This window comes from Castor canadensis, chromosome 8, assembly GCF_047511655.1.
Source record: "Castor canadensis chromosome 8, mCasCan1.hap1v2, whole genome shotgun sequence".
Lineage (NCBI taxonomy): Eukaryota > Metazoa > Chordata > Mammalia > Rodentia > Castoridae > Castor > Castor canadensis.
Window position 1 is genome coordinate 89,785,211 of NC_133393.1, and position 15,184 is coordinate 89,800,394.

Sequence of the window (15,184 nt, forward strand, 5' to 3'; positions counted from 1 at the left end):
TGGGACCGCCGATCCCCTCCCACCCGTCCCTGCGCCTCTCCCGACCCGGCGCGATGGACTTGCCGTCGGAGGGCACCGTCGCGAGTCAGCCCCGGGCCTGGGGGAAGCTCCCGGTGCGCCCCCTCAGCGCAGTGGGGGAGCCCTGGGGAGCCCGGCGCGCACAAAGCCCTATTGTTGCTTGAGGATGGCCGCCACAGAGTGGCTTTTGTTCCTCCGCTGACTCCGCGGCGGACATGACTGATTGCAAGCCTGGGGCGGGTTACGTGCCACTTGGAGTCTACCAGCTCCGAACCGTACCACCGCGGCGCTAAGGCCACGCACCAGTCCGCGCAGTAGCCGCAGTGCCCAGGCCGGGAAGGTCACTGTCCCGGCCAAGGTCGGTGGCCCCCTGAGAAAGGGCCCTGGAAGAAACCATTCGGCCTTAACAAAGCTCTGCGGATAGCACTAGACAGTTAAAAACTCAATTCCAGTTCCGCTGGAGGGCATTTTACGGACGTGCATAAAAAGAATGTCACTTACAGAGACCCCTACTTTGCTAAGGAAATATCTTGTAGCCCATCCTTTGCCCTTCCTCTTCCTCTTTTCTCACCAGGACACAATTTCAAATCGAACTTTTATTTATTAAATTAAAAAAAAAAAAGACTCCACAAGGGGATGATTCCTTCCCTTCACAATGTTACCCTCTCCCCAAGCTCCAGCGGCTTTACCCTTTCACTTGGGGCTCTGTGGGAGCAGGGGACAGAAAAAGAGGATCCAAAGTCTCGGGAAAGGCATTCAAAGGCACAAAGCGGCTTTAAAAGTCACTGGAGTTGGAGTCGGAAGTCCAAGGTTGGGGGCTTGTGGATGTACCCCCAAATCAGCTTGGGGACTTCTGTCCTCCTAGCTCTATAAATTCTTTCCTCATGGCTCTAGGCGCCAGGCCCAGCACAGTGGCTTGCACAGAGTAGGCCCTCAATAAATACTCCCTTTATTTGACTCTGATCCCAGAGAAAGCCTTCCCCACCTATTTTTCAGGAGGGGCACCTCCAAACCAATGTCCTCCTGTTAGGTGGGCTTCCCCAAAGAGCATGTTTAAGATAGGAAGCTGCAAGCTCTCCATAACCATGACACAGGGCATTACCCTGATGAGGTCATGGTGTCTGAGGGGAGGGGCAGTGGAAGAACCTGGTCTGGGGTTAAGGGAGCTGGGGTACATTCCAGTCCTTCTCCCCTCCTAGGACTCGAGGTTTCACAGCTTCTGGCTGAGGCTGGGGATATTAGGGAACTCCTAAGTGAGAGATATCCACATGAACTCTTTAACAGAGGTCTAGCTCACCAACCGGATTTGTAAATAACTTCACTGGAAGAGAAACCCCACTAACTGAAACCCTGATGCTAGAAATTCTATGAACAAGATCTCCACTATCACTTTGTCTACACAGAGATGCATTTGGCTAGAATTTCCTTAGTAGAAATGGATCCCCTTCCCTCCCCAGCTCACTCTACCTGACCCGTCATCATAACTTACATAAATAGAATTAGTATTACTCTTCATACTCCTCGTGTATAGGGCTTAAATATACAGGCCTGGGGGCAGCCTCCCTGACCCTGGGGCTACCCCATATTTGGGATCAGATCCCTACTGGTCTGCCCCCCTCTAGGCACCCTGCTCCCAGCCAGGTCACTAACCCCAAGCCCCCTAACTCCGGTCCCTAATAAAGAGGCCACCAGGGGGCAATAAATTATCATCATTATGTTTGTAAAAAGGAAAAAAGCTCTGGAGAACGGAGAGCAGTGGAGTAAACTGAGAAACGGGAGCCTAGAAACAGGGAAAGTGGTAAATCAACTTGGAAAGCAAACAGGATGTATGTCAAGGAGTTGGTGAGAGGGAAGATAGTGTAGGAGCCCAAATGGAAGGAAAGTGAATTGTTGTGGCAAGAGCTTCGGAGAAAGAAGCTGTGAGCAGAAGGAAGAGCCTAGGAAGCCAGAGTGCAGAAATTGGGCACAGGTGAAGGTGGCCAAAAGTCAATCTTGTGGCAAACGGAGGAGATGAGCTGAGGAGGCATGCAAGGAGATTAGCCAGGTCCAGAATGGCCAGGGGAAAGACAGACAGTCCCAAAGGATAGCATGCACGGGAAAGGGAGTGAGGGGGGAGAAGTGGTCCACAGAGCCAAGGAGGCTGGCAAGGTGGCCCTGGGGCTGGAGACCCTCCACCCAGCTCAGATCTCCAGCAGGTTACTCTGCTCAGGGCTGCCTCCTGGGGCTTTCTCTGGGGGTGCTGGTGAGGCAGATGGTTGGGTTGTCTGACTGGCCTCCTCTTCTCCCACACTGCGGCCCTCCCCCAGCTCCTTGGGGCCACTGGCTGGGGGCCCTGGGCCTGGCTCTCCGTGGGTGCGCTGGTGTTTGCTCAGGTGATCACTTCTGGTAAAGCGCTTGGAGCAGAGCAGGCAGGTGAACTTCTTCTCCCGGGTGTGAGTGCGCACGTGGCGCTCCAGCTCATCGGATCGGGTGAACCTCTTGCCGCAGAAGAGCCAGTTGCAGACAAAAGGCCTCTCGCCAGTGTGCCAGCGCAAATGGGCCTTCAGATGTGAGGCCTTGCCATATACCTTGCCGCAGCCAGGAATGTGGCAGCTGTGGATGGGCTTCTTCCGCAGCCCAGCCGCTGCTGCCCCTAGCCGCTCTAGCTCCTGGCAATTGGGGCAGTCGCAGGAGGAGCGTCCTGCCCCACTGCCCCCATATCCGCCACTGCCCCCTGTGCCTGTGCCCCGGGGGGTTTTGGCTCCACCACTCCCCTCCAGCTGCCCACTATTACCGACTGCCTTGGGCTTATAGACATCTTGAGGCAGGACATGCTGGGGCCCTGGTTGCAAGAGGTGGGGTGCTGGGTAGGGGGCTGGATTAAGGGGGGCAAAGTCAGATGGGTAAGTAGGCAGCTGGGGGTTCAGTGGAGGCTGAGCAGGGCCTGTGGGCAGTGTCCCTTGCAGCCCATCACCCTGGCCCTGCCCACCACCTAGCCAGTTGCCCCCAGGGTGCATGTCCCACCAAGGAGTAGGCGTGTTGCCTGGACCTGGAGAGATGCCTGCATGGATGCCCGCCTTGTACCAGGAGCCGTAGGGGTGTGCCATGTCCAGAGAGGTATAGACACTGGGCAGGCAGTCAGAAGAGCTGTGCCCCTTGGGCACTAGTAGCCCAGGGTCCTGGGTGCCTGCGGGTCCAGGGAATGAGTGGGAAAAGGGCGGATAGTCATTGGCATAGCCCGAAGTCGGCGCTGGAGGACTGCCTGCAGGTGAGAGGAGCCCATTGGTGCTTGAAAAAGGGGCTGGGTAGGCATCCCCCATGGTTTTGGGGGCTGAAAGGTCAGAGTATGGCTTCTTTGTGCTTGCTTTTCCCAGTGTTGTTGAGTCTCGCAGAGGGCTGGAGCCACCAAATTTGCTGCAAGCTGCAGTCAGCATGGCCAGGGGACTGGAGCCATAATGAGCTTCCTCCTGTGGATACAGAGAAGCACTGCTTAGTGGGAGAGGAGGAGAGTGTAGAATGAAGGGCAAGACTCTAGGACTGAGACCTAGAGGCATAGAGAACGGAGAAGCGGGGTCAGGAAGCGCTGAAGAAGGGAACCAGACGTACTACTCAAGCAGTAGAGCACCTGCCTAGCTCTACAAGGTCCTGAGCTCAAACTTCAGTACCACACACACACACACACAAAGTTGAAGATGACAGGGAAGTAGAGGAAAGAGAGGTGTGCCAGTGAGGCCTGGCATAAGGACAGAGATAAAATAGAATCGTAGAAGGAGAACAGGGGCCCAAGTCTGACACCTCAACCCAGAAGTCAGGAAGCAGAGTGCACAGTGGAATTGCTAGGGGTGTGCAAGGGTCTCTGAGGGACAGGAGACTCTAAATGATTATGAGAAGAGCTGGGACAGAAGCAACAACTGGGTGAGGTAAAAGTGGTTTTGGAGCAGACAGAAGCCATAGTCAGGGACTCAGAGAAGAAAGATGATGCTCAAAGAGCAGCATGAGGCCAGGCGAGGTAGAAAGTGCCTATAATCCCAGCTACTCTGGAGGCTGAAGCAGGAAGACTACTTGAGCCCTGAAATTCAAGAATAGCCTACATAGTGAGACCTTGTCTAAAAAAACAAAAAAGAAAGCTGGGTGCTAGTGGCTCAGGCCTATAATTCTAACTACTCAGGAAGCAGAAATCAGGAGGATCTTGGTTCAAAGCCAGCCAGGGCAAATAGTTAGCGAGACCTTATTTCAAAAAAACCCATCACTAAAAAGGGCTGGTGGAGTGGCTCAAAGTGTGTGCCCTGAGTTCAAGCCCCAGCACCACAAAAAAAAAGGAAAGAAAATACCCAATACAAAAGGGCTGGTGGAGTGGTTCAAGTGGTAAGAGTACCTGCTCAGCCAGCGTGAAGCCCTTATTTCAAACCCCAGTACCACAAAAAAAAAAAAAAAAAAAGAGAGAAAAAAAGAAGAAGAAAAGGAAAAGAGATGCAAGGGGGGAATAAGCAGTATTAGGGGACTATATCTGTCCCACTCCAGATTTCCTGGTTTCACCCCATATTCCACTTCCTGTCTTTGCTTCAGCTTCTGACTAAGGCAGTGACCTGATCTCCCTGAGGTCGAGTCCACATGTTCCTGGTAAGGAATCTCTTGGCAGGGACTCAGGCTGGGGAGCAAGAGGAAGCGATGGCAGAGACACTGGGACATTGAGAGGGAACAGGGCTGCCGCCAAGCCAGGACTGTGGCTGAGGCAAGAATGTGTTTCAAGCGGGCAGTGAGCACCTCCTGCTTTGTGGTGCCAGCTGGGACCCCTTCAGGTGAATGGAAGAGCCCAAAGTCTTCAGGACCCTCCAAGACAGGGAATGGAGAAGCTAAGATACTGGTTCACATCTGCAACCCCTCCATACCTTAGTGTCCACCAACACGTAGTCCATGTGGCTGGCCTGTCTTCACCATTGAAGGGCAATGAAAGAAGACATGTATGTGGACACAGGGGTCCTTTAGAAACACAGACGTATCTCCTTAATGCCCACCATTCTGCTGCTACCAAGCCAAACCACCCTCAAGACAATCACCCCTCAGGAACTCATGGTACCCATCCCTAGGTCAGACAAAAAGAGATGCCCTCCAACATAACAGCATAGACACACTTCCATTTTAAGAATCCCTCCTCTTTAGCATAGTGGTGGGGAAAAAAAAAAAGACTCTCACAGGGCTGGTCCAGTGGCTCAAGTGGTAGAGTGCTTTCCTTGCCAAAAACAAAAAAAGAAGAAGGAAAGAAGGAAGAATGTAATCATAGCTACTTGGGCTTGGGCGGGAGGCAGAAATCAGGAGGGTGGAGACTTGAGCCCAACCTGAGCAATAGTTCATGAGACCCTATCTCGAAAATACCCAACACACACACACACACACACACACAAGGGCTGGTGAAGTGGCTCAAGGCTGGTAGAGCATGTGCCTAGCAAGCGTGAGGCCTGGAGTTCAAATCCCAGTACCACCCAAAAAAAAAAAGGAATGCCACAAAAAAGGACTACAGGTGCGGCTTATAGTGGTAGAGCACTTGCCTAGCAAGCACAAGGACCTGAGTTCACTCCCTAGTATTTTACAAAAAAAATGCCCTCAAAAACTGTCCCTGTATAGCTAGCTCCCTGATTGAAGTCCCCAAAAGTAAATTGCCACCAGCACCTCAAAAATTAAAAAAATAAATAAGCCAGGCGCCAGTGGCTCATACCTATAATCCTAGCTGCTCAGGAGGCAGAGATCAGGAGGATCTTGGCTCAAAGCCAGTCAGGGCAAATAGTTTGCGAGACCCTATCACAAAAAAAAAAAAAAAAAAAAAGGGCTGGTGGAGTGGTTCAAGGTGTAGGCACTGAGTTCAAACCCCAGCACCGCAGCAAAAAAAAAAAAAAAAAAAAAAGTAAATTGCCAGGGCTAGGCATGGAAGGGCAACACCTGTAGGCCCAGCACTTGGAAGACCAAAGCAGGAGGATCAGGCACTCCAGGCTAGCCTGGTCTACATAGTGAGAGAGACCCTATCTCAAAAACAAATAAACCAGGCATCAGTGGCTTATACCTATAGTCCTAGCAACTTGGGAGGCTGAGATCAGTAGGATTGAAGTTCGAGGTCAACCCAGGTAAATAGTTCATGAGACCCCCCATCTCAAAAATAACCAAGCAAAATGGACTGGAGATGTGGCTCAAGTGGTAGAGTGTCTGCTTTGCAAATGCAAAGCCTGAGTTCAAACCCCAGTCCCACCAAATAAATAAAAAGTTAATTGTCTTGTGTCTTCCTAGTAAAGCTAAGAAAAGAAGCCAAGAATCCAGGGTTCTCAGATCTGCCTAGCAGCAACTACCATGTGGTATGTGTGTATGACGCCAATCTTGGAGGTGAGTCTAGGGTCTCAAGACGTCAGTAAAGTTGCATGCAGCCACTGATCCTGCGCTGCTTCCCCTGCCCAATTCACCTCTCTCGTTGAGGTCCTGTTGAAACCATGGACTTTCAAATATGAGCCACTAAAAGCTTTCTCCAACAGTAAACACCTGGGGTTTCCCAGTCAGAGTTGCTCTAGAACCTCTGCTCTCCCCAAGCAGAGAATAGGCTAAGGCAGGAGAGCTGGTGGAACAGGAGTCATATACTAGCAAGAAGGAGAGATGGGAACATGATGTGCAAAGAAAAAGACACAGACCCAAACATACGGGGCTCAAAGGACTCTGTGCAAGGTGAGGAACTGTCATAAAAAGCCCCTACAATAGGGACAGGGAAAGGGGGACCAGAGATGGGGAAACCCACATTGAGAGGCAGAAATAGGAACCCAAAAGAGCAGAAAGGTAAAAAGACAAAAAGGAGGGAGAGAGGACAGAAGAATAAACAAAGGAGAGGTGGTGGAAGGCAGCCTGGTCTAGAGAAGCTAAGGAAAACAGAGGAAAAAGCAGGAGGGGAAGAAGAAAAGAAGAGAGGAGAAGGAAGAAGGAGGACTTCCTACCTAATAGAAAACGACCCACCATGGTGCTGGGTCCCAGAAAACCCCCAGACCAGGCCATTCCTCTCTCCTGCTCTCCCCTGACCGCCCCCTCCCCCTCTGCCCAGCTTGGCCCAGCTCGGCTCCTGATGGTTTCCCTGCGGTCGGTTTATTTTTAAAAACGCCGACGCCGTCCCCCGCCCTCCCGGCCCTCACACTGTGGCCACAGGGGCCTCAGCCAAGCCCACGGACCCCACCCAGCTGTGGGGAGGCAGGGAGGAGTGAAAGAAGGCAGCCAGCCCAGGGCCTACAGGAGACCCCAGCCCTAGGGAGCAGAGGTCCACAGGACCCTTGAGGACAGGGAAGGGGAAGGAAGGCACCGAACCCACTCAGACTGTTCTGGGGGACCAAGCGCTGGGCACGTGGCTAAGTTTCACCACAGCCTCAGTTTCCTTGTCTGATGATTGCCTTCCTGGGGGAGAAGGTTCTGCTTAAGGTTTTAGAGTACTTGTTCCCATATCTGATCAAATATGTTACCTTCCAGGACCCAGATTTCCCACCTTCCAGTTGTTCCTAGCCCCCTTCCCAACCTCTGTCCCACCATCCTGGGGGGCGGGGAAGGGGAAGACAAGCTTAAAGTATTGAAAGGGTTTTTTGGAGAAAGAACAAGATAGTAGCTCCTTTTCCTGCTCTCTCACTCAGATGTGGAGTGGGGCAAGGGGCCCCCTCTTTCCAGGGAGTCCATGACACAATGATCAGCCTGACTTCAAAGTGGAAATACCCACCATACATCTGACAACTGGCTGGCCTTAAGGCCCCCATTTCTACTTCTCACCTTCTACATCCTCCTCCAAAGTTCCTTAGTTTTCCTGGCTTCCCAATGTTTTAAAAATTAAATTTCATTTTTTACATTAAATCTAGAGCCTCGCTTGTGGTATGCAAGCATTCTACCTGTTGCTATACACTGTATTTCTAGTCTGGCTTTCCAATCCTCCATTCCTACCTACCTTCCCCCATTTTTCTCTCTTCCCTGTTCCCCAGCATCTCAGCCTGACCAGGTGAGCCTCCCATCACACAGAAGCTGCTTTCCTATCTGAACCCCAAGTTCTTCCTCAGAGAGCCCACAAATACCAGGAAAAGGGATTTCCAAGGAGAAGGCTGAGGGCTCAGGTACCCAAAAACTAGGTGAAAGAGATGGAGGGACTGGAGCACCTTTTTTTTTTTTTGCAGTCCTGGGGCTTGAACTCAGGGCCTTCACCTTGAGCCACTCTACCAACCCATTATTTTGTGATAGGGTTTTTCGAGATAGGTTCTTGCAAACCATTTGCCCGGGCTGGCTTCAAACTCCAATCCTCTTGATCTCTGCTTCCTCAATAGCTAGGATTATAGGTGTGAGCCACTGGCACAGGGCTGGAGTGCCTTTGTATTGAGGGCATCTCCTGTTCACTGGAAGTAAGGGGACTAGAAAGTCTAGCTTCTAGACTTTCTTTTAAGTAGGATGCACTCTACTTGCCAAGAGCTCCCTCAATCCTGTGTCATTCCAGCAGTTCTCTGGGCTACCCCTCCCCCAAGGCACTAGTGCCACGCTGGCAACACTGGCGCAATGCCCACGCCCACTGACACTGCCTCTGCCCTGGGTGGACCCAGGATTTCCATGCACCTTTTTCCTCCAGCTTCCTCAAGGCCAATGTTTCAATAATGCCTCAATATAGAATCTATTGGGGAGGTGACAGGATGATAATCTGTCCCATTGCAGCTAAACATAGAGTGGAGCACCTATGGGAACACCTGCCTGGACACAGAGTATAGCAAGAAGCATGGTATCCACCCAATTAGTTTTCATGCCATTACCTCAAACTCAAACTATCTCATAGATACCATTCCTCACTTGGAGTAACATCATTGAGATGGCTCTGCTCGCACACACATACACAAGAACACCTGTACTCTCACAAAGCCAGCCGCATGCAGGCACACTCAATTGCATTAACACTTACACACAGGCCAATAGTTACAAGTGTCAAAAGACTACTGATCCATTTCACATACACCTCTCCTGTGAGTTGAGTGAGCTGGCTTCCTATTTGGTCCATCACTCCTGGGACCTGAGTTAGGAAACCAAGAACAGAGATGGGAGCTTTGGAAGGTCCCAAGAACAGAGAAAATTCAAGGCTACTGGAGGGGACTGACCTTCAGGGAAAACTATCTGGACCCAAATTCCTTCAGAGAGACCCAGAAAGCAGGTCGGAGATGGTGACAGAAGCAGGGAGAGCTTAGGCTCTGAGTGGCTGCGAGTCCTTCCTTTTCAACTCTATGCCTTGAGCACCACAGAAGTGCTCTCTCAAGTGATTTCTCAAGACCCTCAAACCTCCATAGTTTGAATTTTCTCCATCCCCAGTACCAGAGGCAAGGGATGCTGGGGTCCCAGCCTGGAGGGGAAGTGGCCCAGTCCTCCCTGGAGCCTCCCACTCCCAAAATAGAGCTGAGTTTGTCTTTGGCTGAAAGCTAAATATTTGTGAGCCGGGCAAGCGGCCTCAGACCCTGTCCCTCCTCCTTGGTTCCCTCTCAGGCCTGGGCTCAGTTCCCCTGGCCAGCCCCCCATGAGCAGGGCTGCCCTCCTCCTCTCCCTCCCTACAGCCTACCTCCTTTCCACACAGGGCTCATAGGCCCAGCCTCCTCTCCCACATAGACCTGACAAGATCCTGCTTAGGCTAGGAACCCCAGGGCACAGCATGGGACCCCCAAAAACTATAATTGGTGGCAACTCTGTGCCCACTCAAGCCCTCCTCTCTGCTTTGTCTCTACCTATCTACTGCCAGCATGCCTGTTTCTCACTCCTTCACCTCACTGCCCCCCTCTTTCTCTCCTTTCTCCATTGCTGTTCCACTCCTCAGAGAGTGGTTTAGCTGACCTTAGGGGTCTATGCCTTCTTCTGACTTCTTCTGACCTAATCCTCTCTCATCCTTCCTTGAATGCCCTCTGACCTCTGGCCCTGTTCCCCCCACCCTTTTCTCCTGCCCTTGACTTGCTCCTCCTCAGACCCCACTCCTCTTCCCTCATCAGAAGGACCCTGCAAGTGACAAGCACCATAGCTACTGTCTATGTGAGTTAAGGGGGTGGGGTGGGTAGAGATTAGGACCATGAAGATGTGGCTGGTTTCCTGGGGGGGGGAGGGGACAGTTAGTTACCTCAAGCAGGGAGGACGCCATCCTGAGGCTGGGGAACGGGTCCTAAGGAGCCAGGCAGATGGAGAGAGCCGAGCCAGAGAGAAGGAGAGGGGAGAGGGAGGGAGAATGGGAGAATGGGAGAGAAGAGATCTAAAGTTAGAAGGGACTGGGGGGTGGGGGGTGAGGGGGGGCTGCTCTCTGTCTGTAGGGATCCACCCTCTAATTACAGCTTTCCCAGCGGAGAAGACTCCAGATCCAATGAGGAGGGCGAGAGAGGGAGGCAGAGGGTCCAAATTTCCTGCTCCATTTGCTGAGCTCCCCAAAGAAGGGATCTGGGAGGGAGAGAAGAAAAAGGGGCTCCCAGGAAAGGGGTGGGAAGCAGGAACATGAGCAAGTTGTCAGGGCTTCCTGGGGAGTGCTATGGGGAAAGGTTAAAGGAATAGCGGACCCAGGTGTCCTATAAACCCCAATAATCCCACAGGCATCTTCGGGCAGCCCTCCCAGAGCGCCAAAGCATCCTGTACCTGGGGAGCCTGGGGGTAGCTGTCCCGTCTCCTCTCTGCAGGTCTGGCAGGGAGGGTGCAGGCAATGGATGGCCTGAGGGTGCTGGGAGGGATCCGCTCCTCTCCAGGCCAGCTCCACTTCTGATCCTTCTCGGCTCGGATCTTACAGTCCTACTCTGACTCCAGAGTCCTTGCTGCTGCTCCACGGCGTGGCGGCTTCTGCTGCTGCTGCTACTGCTGCTGCTGCTGAGGCTGCTGCCACCCGCCGCTGCTGAGGGAAGGAACAGGAGGGAAAAGGAACAAACCCCAAACCACTAATTAGAGATCCAGGGGGGGGATGGGGGATTGGGGACGACACTCACACAGAAGAGACTGGAACACACTGACATCCACACTCATGGACAAACACAGGATGATGCATGCACAAGTACGTGTGTGTGCACACCACACACTACTACCCACACGGGTACAACCACTGTCATGAATGAACACAAACTTACACACAAATGAACACAGTGACATACTGGGGCACACACCATGCACACACCCGACTTGCCTGTCTATTCACCCACTGCTAGATCAGGAAAGCAGTGTGTGTGTGTGTGTGTGTGTGTGTGTGTGTGTGTGTATGTGTGTGTGTTGTGTTGTGGGAGGGAGGATGTGCTCAACAGTGGATGATCTGTTGCCCAAACTTTTAGGATCACTGAGGTAGATTTCATAGCCAGACCTGGAGGAAGACATGGAGAAAGGGAAGGGCTTGTCACAGGCTTGGGGGTCCCTCAGTGTTCCTCCCAGTGCTTCAGTTTTACTGCTACAATACAGGAAGCAAGACCTAGGCCCACCTCAGAATGTGTAGCAGAACCTAGAAACTGTCTCTGAGAAAATTTCAGGCAGCCAACAGGGAGGGTTAGGGCAGGTCATTGGTTCAACTCATTCATGCCCACACTTAGCCCTTTGGATTAACCCCCATAAAGGAAGTGCCCTAGCCGCCATCATTCCTTGCCAGTTCCTTGTTACTTTCCCTGAGCTCCTCTTGGCCAGGGTTCTCATCTCCATACTCTGACATATAGCTCCTCTTCTAACTGATCACACTTCCCTGTGGCCTCTGCCACAGAAAGAACTCAAGCTAGAGTGTAATCAGGACTTTCCAACTTTGACTTCCCATCAAAAGGAGAAAGATGAGAAGGAAGGTCAATCAAGTTGGGAGAGGGAAATCTAGAGATCTTTTAACTGATACCTGGGTAAATTTATCGGAGAGAGTGGGCTCTGGCAGCCAAGTAGTCAAATCAGCCAGCATCTATCCCACAGGCCAGAGGCCTCGGGATGTTGTTTTGCAAGTTATTCCCTAACACGCTCTGCTGCCCTCTCCTACCCCTGCCCTTCCTTTCCAGTCTCCTTTCTCCCCAGAAGCCCTCACTTTCTCTTTCTAGAGAGAGTGCCCACTTCCTTGCTCCTTTTGCTCTCCCCACTCTCCAAGGAAAAAGCTGGGAGGTAGACTGCAGATGGAGGTCCAGGGAGAGATTCATAGCAGTTTAAGCAGCAGGCAGGAGCAAAATTCAGGCCAGGACCCAGGAGTACTGGATTCGAGTCCCAGGATATGATTTCCTCCAAGAAGGGCTGGTTTTGTAGTGCATTGGTAGAGACCATTCTAGGGCTTGACCTGAGGTCCTAGGTTTGATCTCTAGAAGCACATGAACGAACAAAAGAAAGAAAGAAAAGAGAAAGGAAGAGAAAGAAGAGAGGAAGAGAAAGAAAAAGAGAAGGAAGAAGGAAGAAGGAAGAGGAGGAGAAGGAGAAGAGGAAGAGAAGAAGGAGGAGGGGGGTAGGGGGGGAGGAGAAGAAGATGTAGAGAAGAGGAAAGAAAGGAAAGGAAATTGTAGAGACACGAACTTTTGGAGAAAGCGTTAGGAATGAGGTGACTTTCAGACAAAGGAAGTAAAAAAAGAAATACAGAAGGACCAAGAGACACACAGAGCAAGTGAAACAGTCCAGAGAAGAAAGTATAAGAGAGAGGGGGGAAGACCAGATATGTGGCTTTGAAAGAAAAAAAAGTGAGAGTAGAAGAAACTAGAAAGGAAAAGAAACAGGCCCGGAGGAACAAAGATGGGGAAACAATGGCTTCAGAAGGACAAGGAAAATAGCCGGAGGCATGGCCAGGTCCGGAGGAGGAGGAGGAGGAGGAGGAGGAGGAGGAGGAGGAGGAGGAGGAGGAGGAGAAGGGTAAATGTGCCAGCAGGTGGGGTGCGGGGATGAAGTATAAATAGCACATAATTGTGTCCGATGATTACACAGGCCACCCCACCCGTCTGCCCAAGAGGAAGTGCCCTGGTGGGGTGTTCCTATGACCTTGCAGTCTCCCAGTGGTGGGGGTGGGGGAGTCTGAGCCTGAGGTGCTAGTTGGATTTGGGGGCCCTAACTGAGAAGCTGGGAAGATGAAAGGGAAGCTTTAGAGAAATTACTGCAGAAGGGCCATTAGATCAGTCAGGAAACCAAGGCAAGGTAGAGACACTACAGAGGAACTTTAGAGAAGACATAGCAGGTGAGAGGGGTCGGAGCTCAAACTAGATTGGGGAAGAAAGAAATTGAAAGGGCAAAAAAATGACAAGATGAAAGGAGGGCAGGGCTGTGGGGAGGTGGCGGGGAGGATGGTCAATGATCAACCTTCTCCTCTCTCCTTGTGGGCTTTAATTCCCTAATCCTACCTGGGCAATGGCAGAAGTATTCAAATACAGAGTGCTAGGGAAGTAAAAAGGAGGAACTGGGTCCCAGGAAGATATAAGCCAGGGTCCTGATGTGTGAACCTGAGAGGACAGCCCCTGGACACAGAGCCACGCCCCACCCCAGAAGTCTGTGCCAAATGGGCAGAAGGGTTGCCTGAAGCCACCAGCTGCTACCCTCAGGCTCTGGGTTGTGACTTCTTCCATACCCTTGTTAAAAGGGTATTCCCCTGTCCTGCTGAGGACCTGGTATTCCCGGGTCCTGCTCCCCCCCACCACCTCTTCTCAGTGCCCTCAGGGGCTGGGGGCAGCAACTGGAATCCCTTCTCAAGGACCTACCTCCACCCTCACAGGCCTCCCTCAGCCCAGCCTTCCAGGGGGTGGGGCAGCCCAGGCAGAGGCGCCATGTGGCAGGGGCGGGTAGAGGCTGCGGCTCTGGTCCTTCCAGTATAAACCCCCTAGGCATCTGGTTTCTATCCACCACCCCCCCACCACCCTGGGGGCCCCTCAGCCTCCGCCCATGGCCACCCAGACACTGAGCTTGAAGAGATGGACGTCCCTGAAGGAAGGGGTGGGATGATGCCTTTCGATCTCCCAATGCCAAGACTGGGCTGAACCGCAGGGACCACTCCCTTCTCTCCCTCCCTTGGGAGACTCAGGGTGGGCTTCCTAGGCTGGAGGGGTTGAATCTGGAACCTGCCTTAGCTCTTGCTAATGATTTTGGGGAGAGTGAGAGGTCTCTACTCCCCTGAGGGGAACTACCTCCTTCCCCAACCACTGCCTTCTGCCTACCTTCTAAGCTGGGCTCCCTCTGAGAGCCCTCAGTCAAAGGGAATCCTAGCCCTTCCTTTGCAGCTGTTATAGAGAGTTTGACTGCCCTTGAGAGAATCACCAGAAAAGAGCTAACAGAAACCCTGGAATGAAGATTGACTCATACTCTAATATATACCTGGCAAGTAACACACATTCAGATACACACTTGCACACCTGTTGTGTAATACATACCTCATTCATATATATGTATAAATACAGACATCCACATTGACATACAATGATATATGCGTGTATTATACACATACTGTTTACCCCAAGACTCCATTGGCCTCAGTCATTCTAGTCCCTGTACACACAGTACATGTGCATACATACAGACTCATGGTCACTTAGATACCCCCAACTCACATCAATACACACCACATTCAAATGTCACACACATACACATATACACATCGGCCTGTCCTCACAACTTTACAGCTCTGGACACCTGAGGTCTCCTAGAGGGCATAGGAACCCCTCTCCCTACAAGAATCTGGGGATAAGGGTGATGTGGGGGCCACTGACAATCCTACATACAAATTGCTGTCTCCACTTCCTACTAGTGTAGGAATCCCCAGTGTGCTTTTGGGTGCCTTTGGTCTTTTACTTCCCACACTCACAGGAGTCCAGAGACCCAAATGGCCCATCTAAATCCCTGGCCCTGGGGAACCCCTGACAGCCCCACCACCACCCAGGCCCCCCTGCTCTGCGGCCCTACTGACTCATCTCTCCCTCTGTGGAGCTCCCCAACCACCGGGGCCTGGAAGAGAAGCTTGGAAAGTTACGCTCATGTCCCGGGCCCCTGGTCTGGTCATTACCCACCCCCCCCCCGCCATGCACCCAGGCTCAGCTCTCATCTCCAGTGGTGACTTCAGCAACAGAGAAGAAAGACAAGGGAAGCCAGGAGTGTGTGGTGTACACCTATGATTCCAGCTACTCAGGAGGCTGAGGTTGTATGATTTGGAGTTCCAGCCAGCCTGGGTTACAGAGCAAGACATCATAAGCAAGACCCCCACTTCAAAAAGAAAAGACAAGATGGGTGC

At 52.1% G+C, this 15,184-nt stretch overlaps 1 protein-coding gene across 2 annotated transcripts; it reads right to left on the reverse strand.

Annotated features, from left to right (window-relative positions):
* Positions 1-72: 72 nt before the first annotated feature.
* Positions 73-10,835, reverse strand: Sp7 (Sp7 transcription factor). Of its 2 annotated transcripts, none has more exons than XM_020160222.2 (2): positions 10,630-10,835; positions 73-3,464 (listed from the first exon to the last, which is right to left on the reverse strand). In XM_020160222.2, exon 2 carries the CDS (start codon positions 3,429-3,431, stop codon positions 2,199-2,201), a length of 1,233 nt encoding a protein of 410 aa, XP_020015811.1. In that variant the 5' UTR covers positions 3,432-3,464; positions 10,630-10,835; the 3' UTR covers positions 73-2,198. The 2 variants fall into 2 exon arrangements, with proteins under 2 accessions (XP_020015811.1, XP_020015810.1); XM_020160221.2 differs by lacking the exon at positions 10,630-10,835 and adding an exon at positions 10,127-10,231.
* Positions 10,836-15,184: the final 4,349 nt, after the last annotated feature.

Coding starts and splice junctions, on each gene's coding strand:
- Sp7 (XM_020160221.2), bottom strand. CDS start 10,147: ATGGCGTCCTCCCTGCTTGAG. Junction 3,465..10,126: donor TGGCGTCCTCCCTGCTTGAG/GTAACTAACTGT, acceptor CTGTATCCACAG/GAGGAAGCTCATTATGGCTC.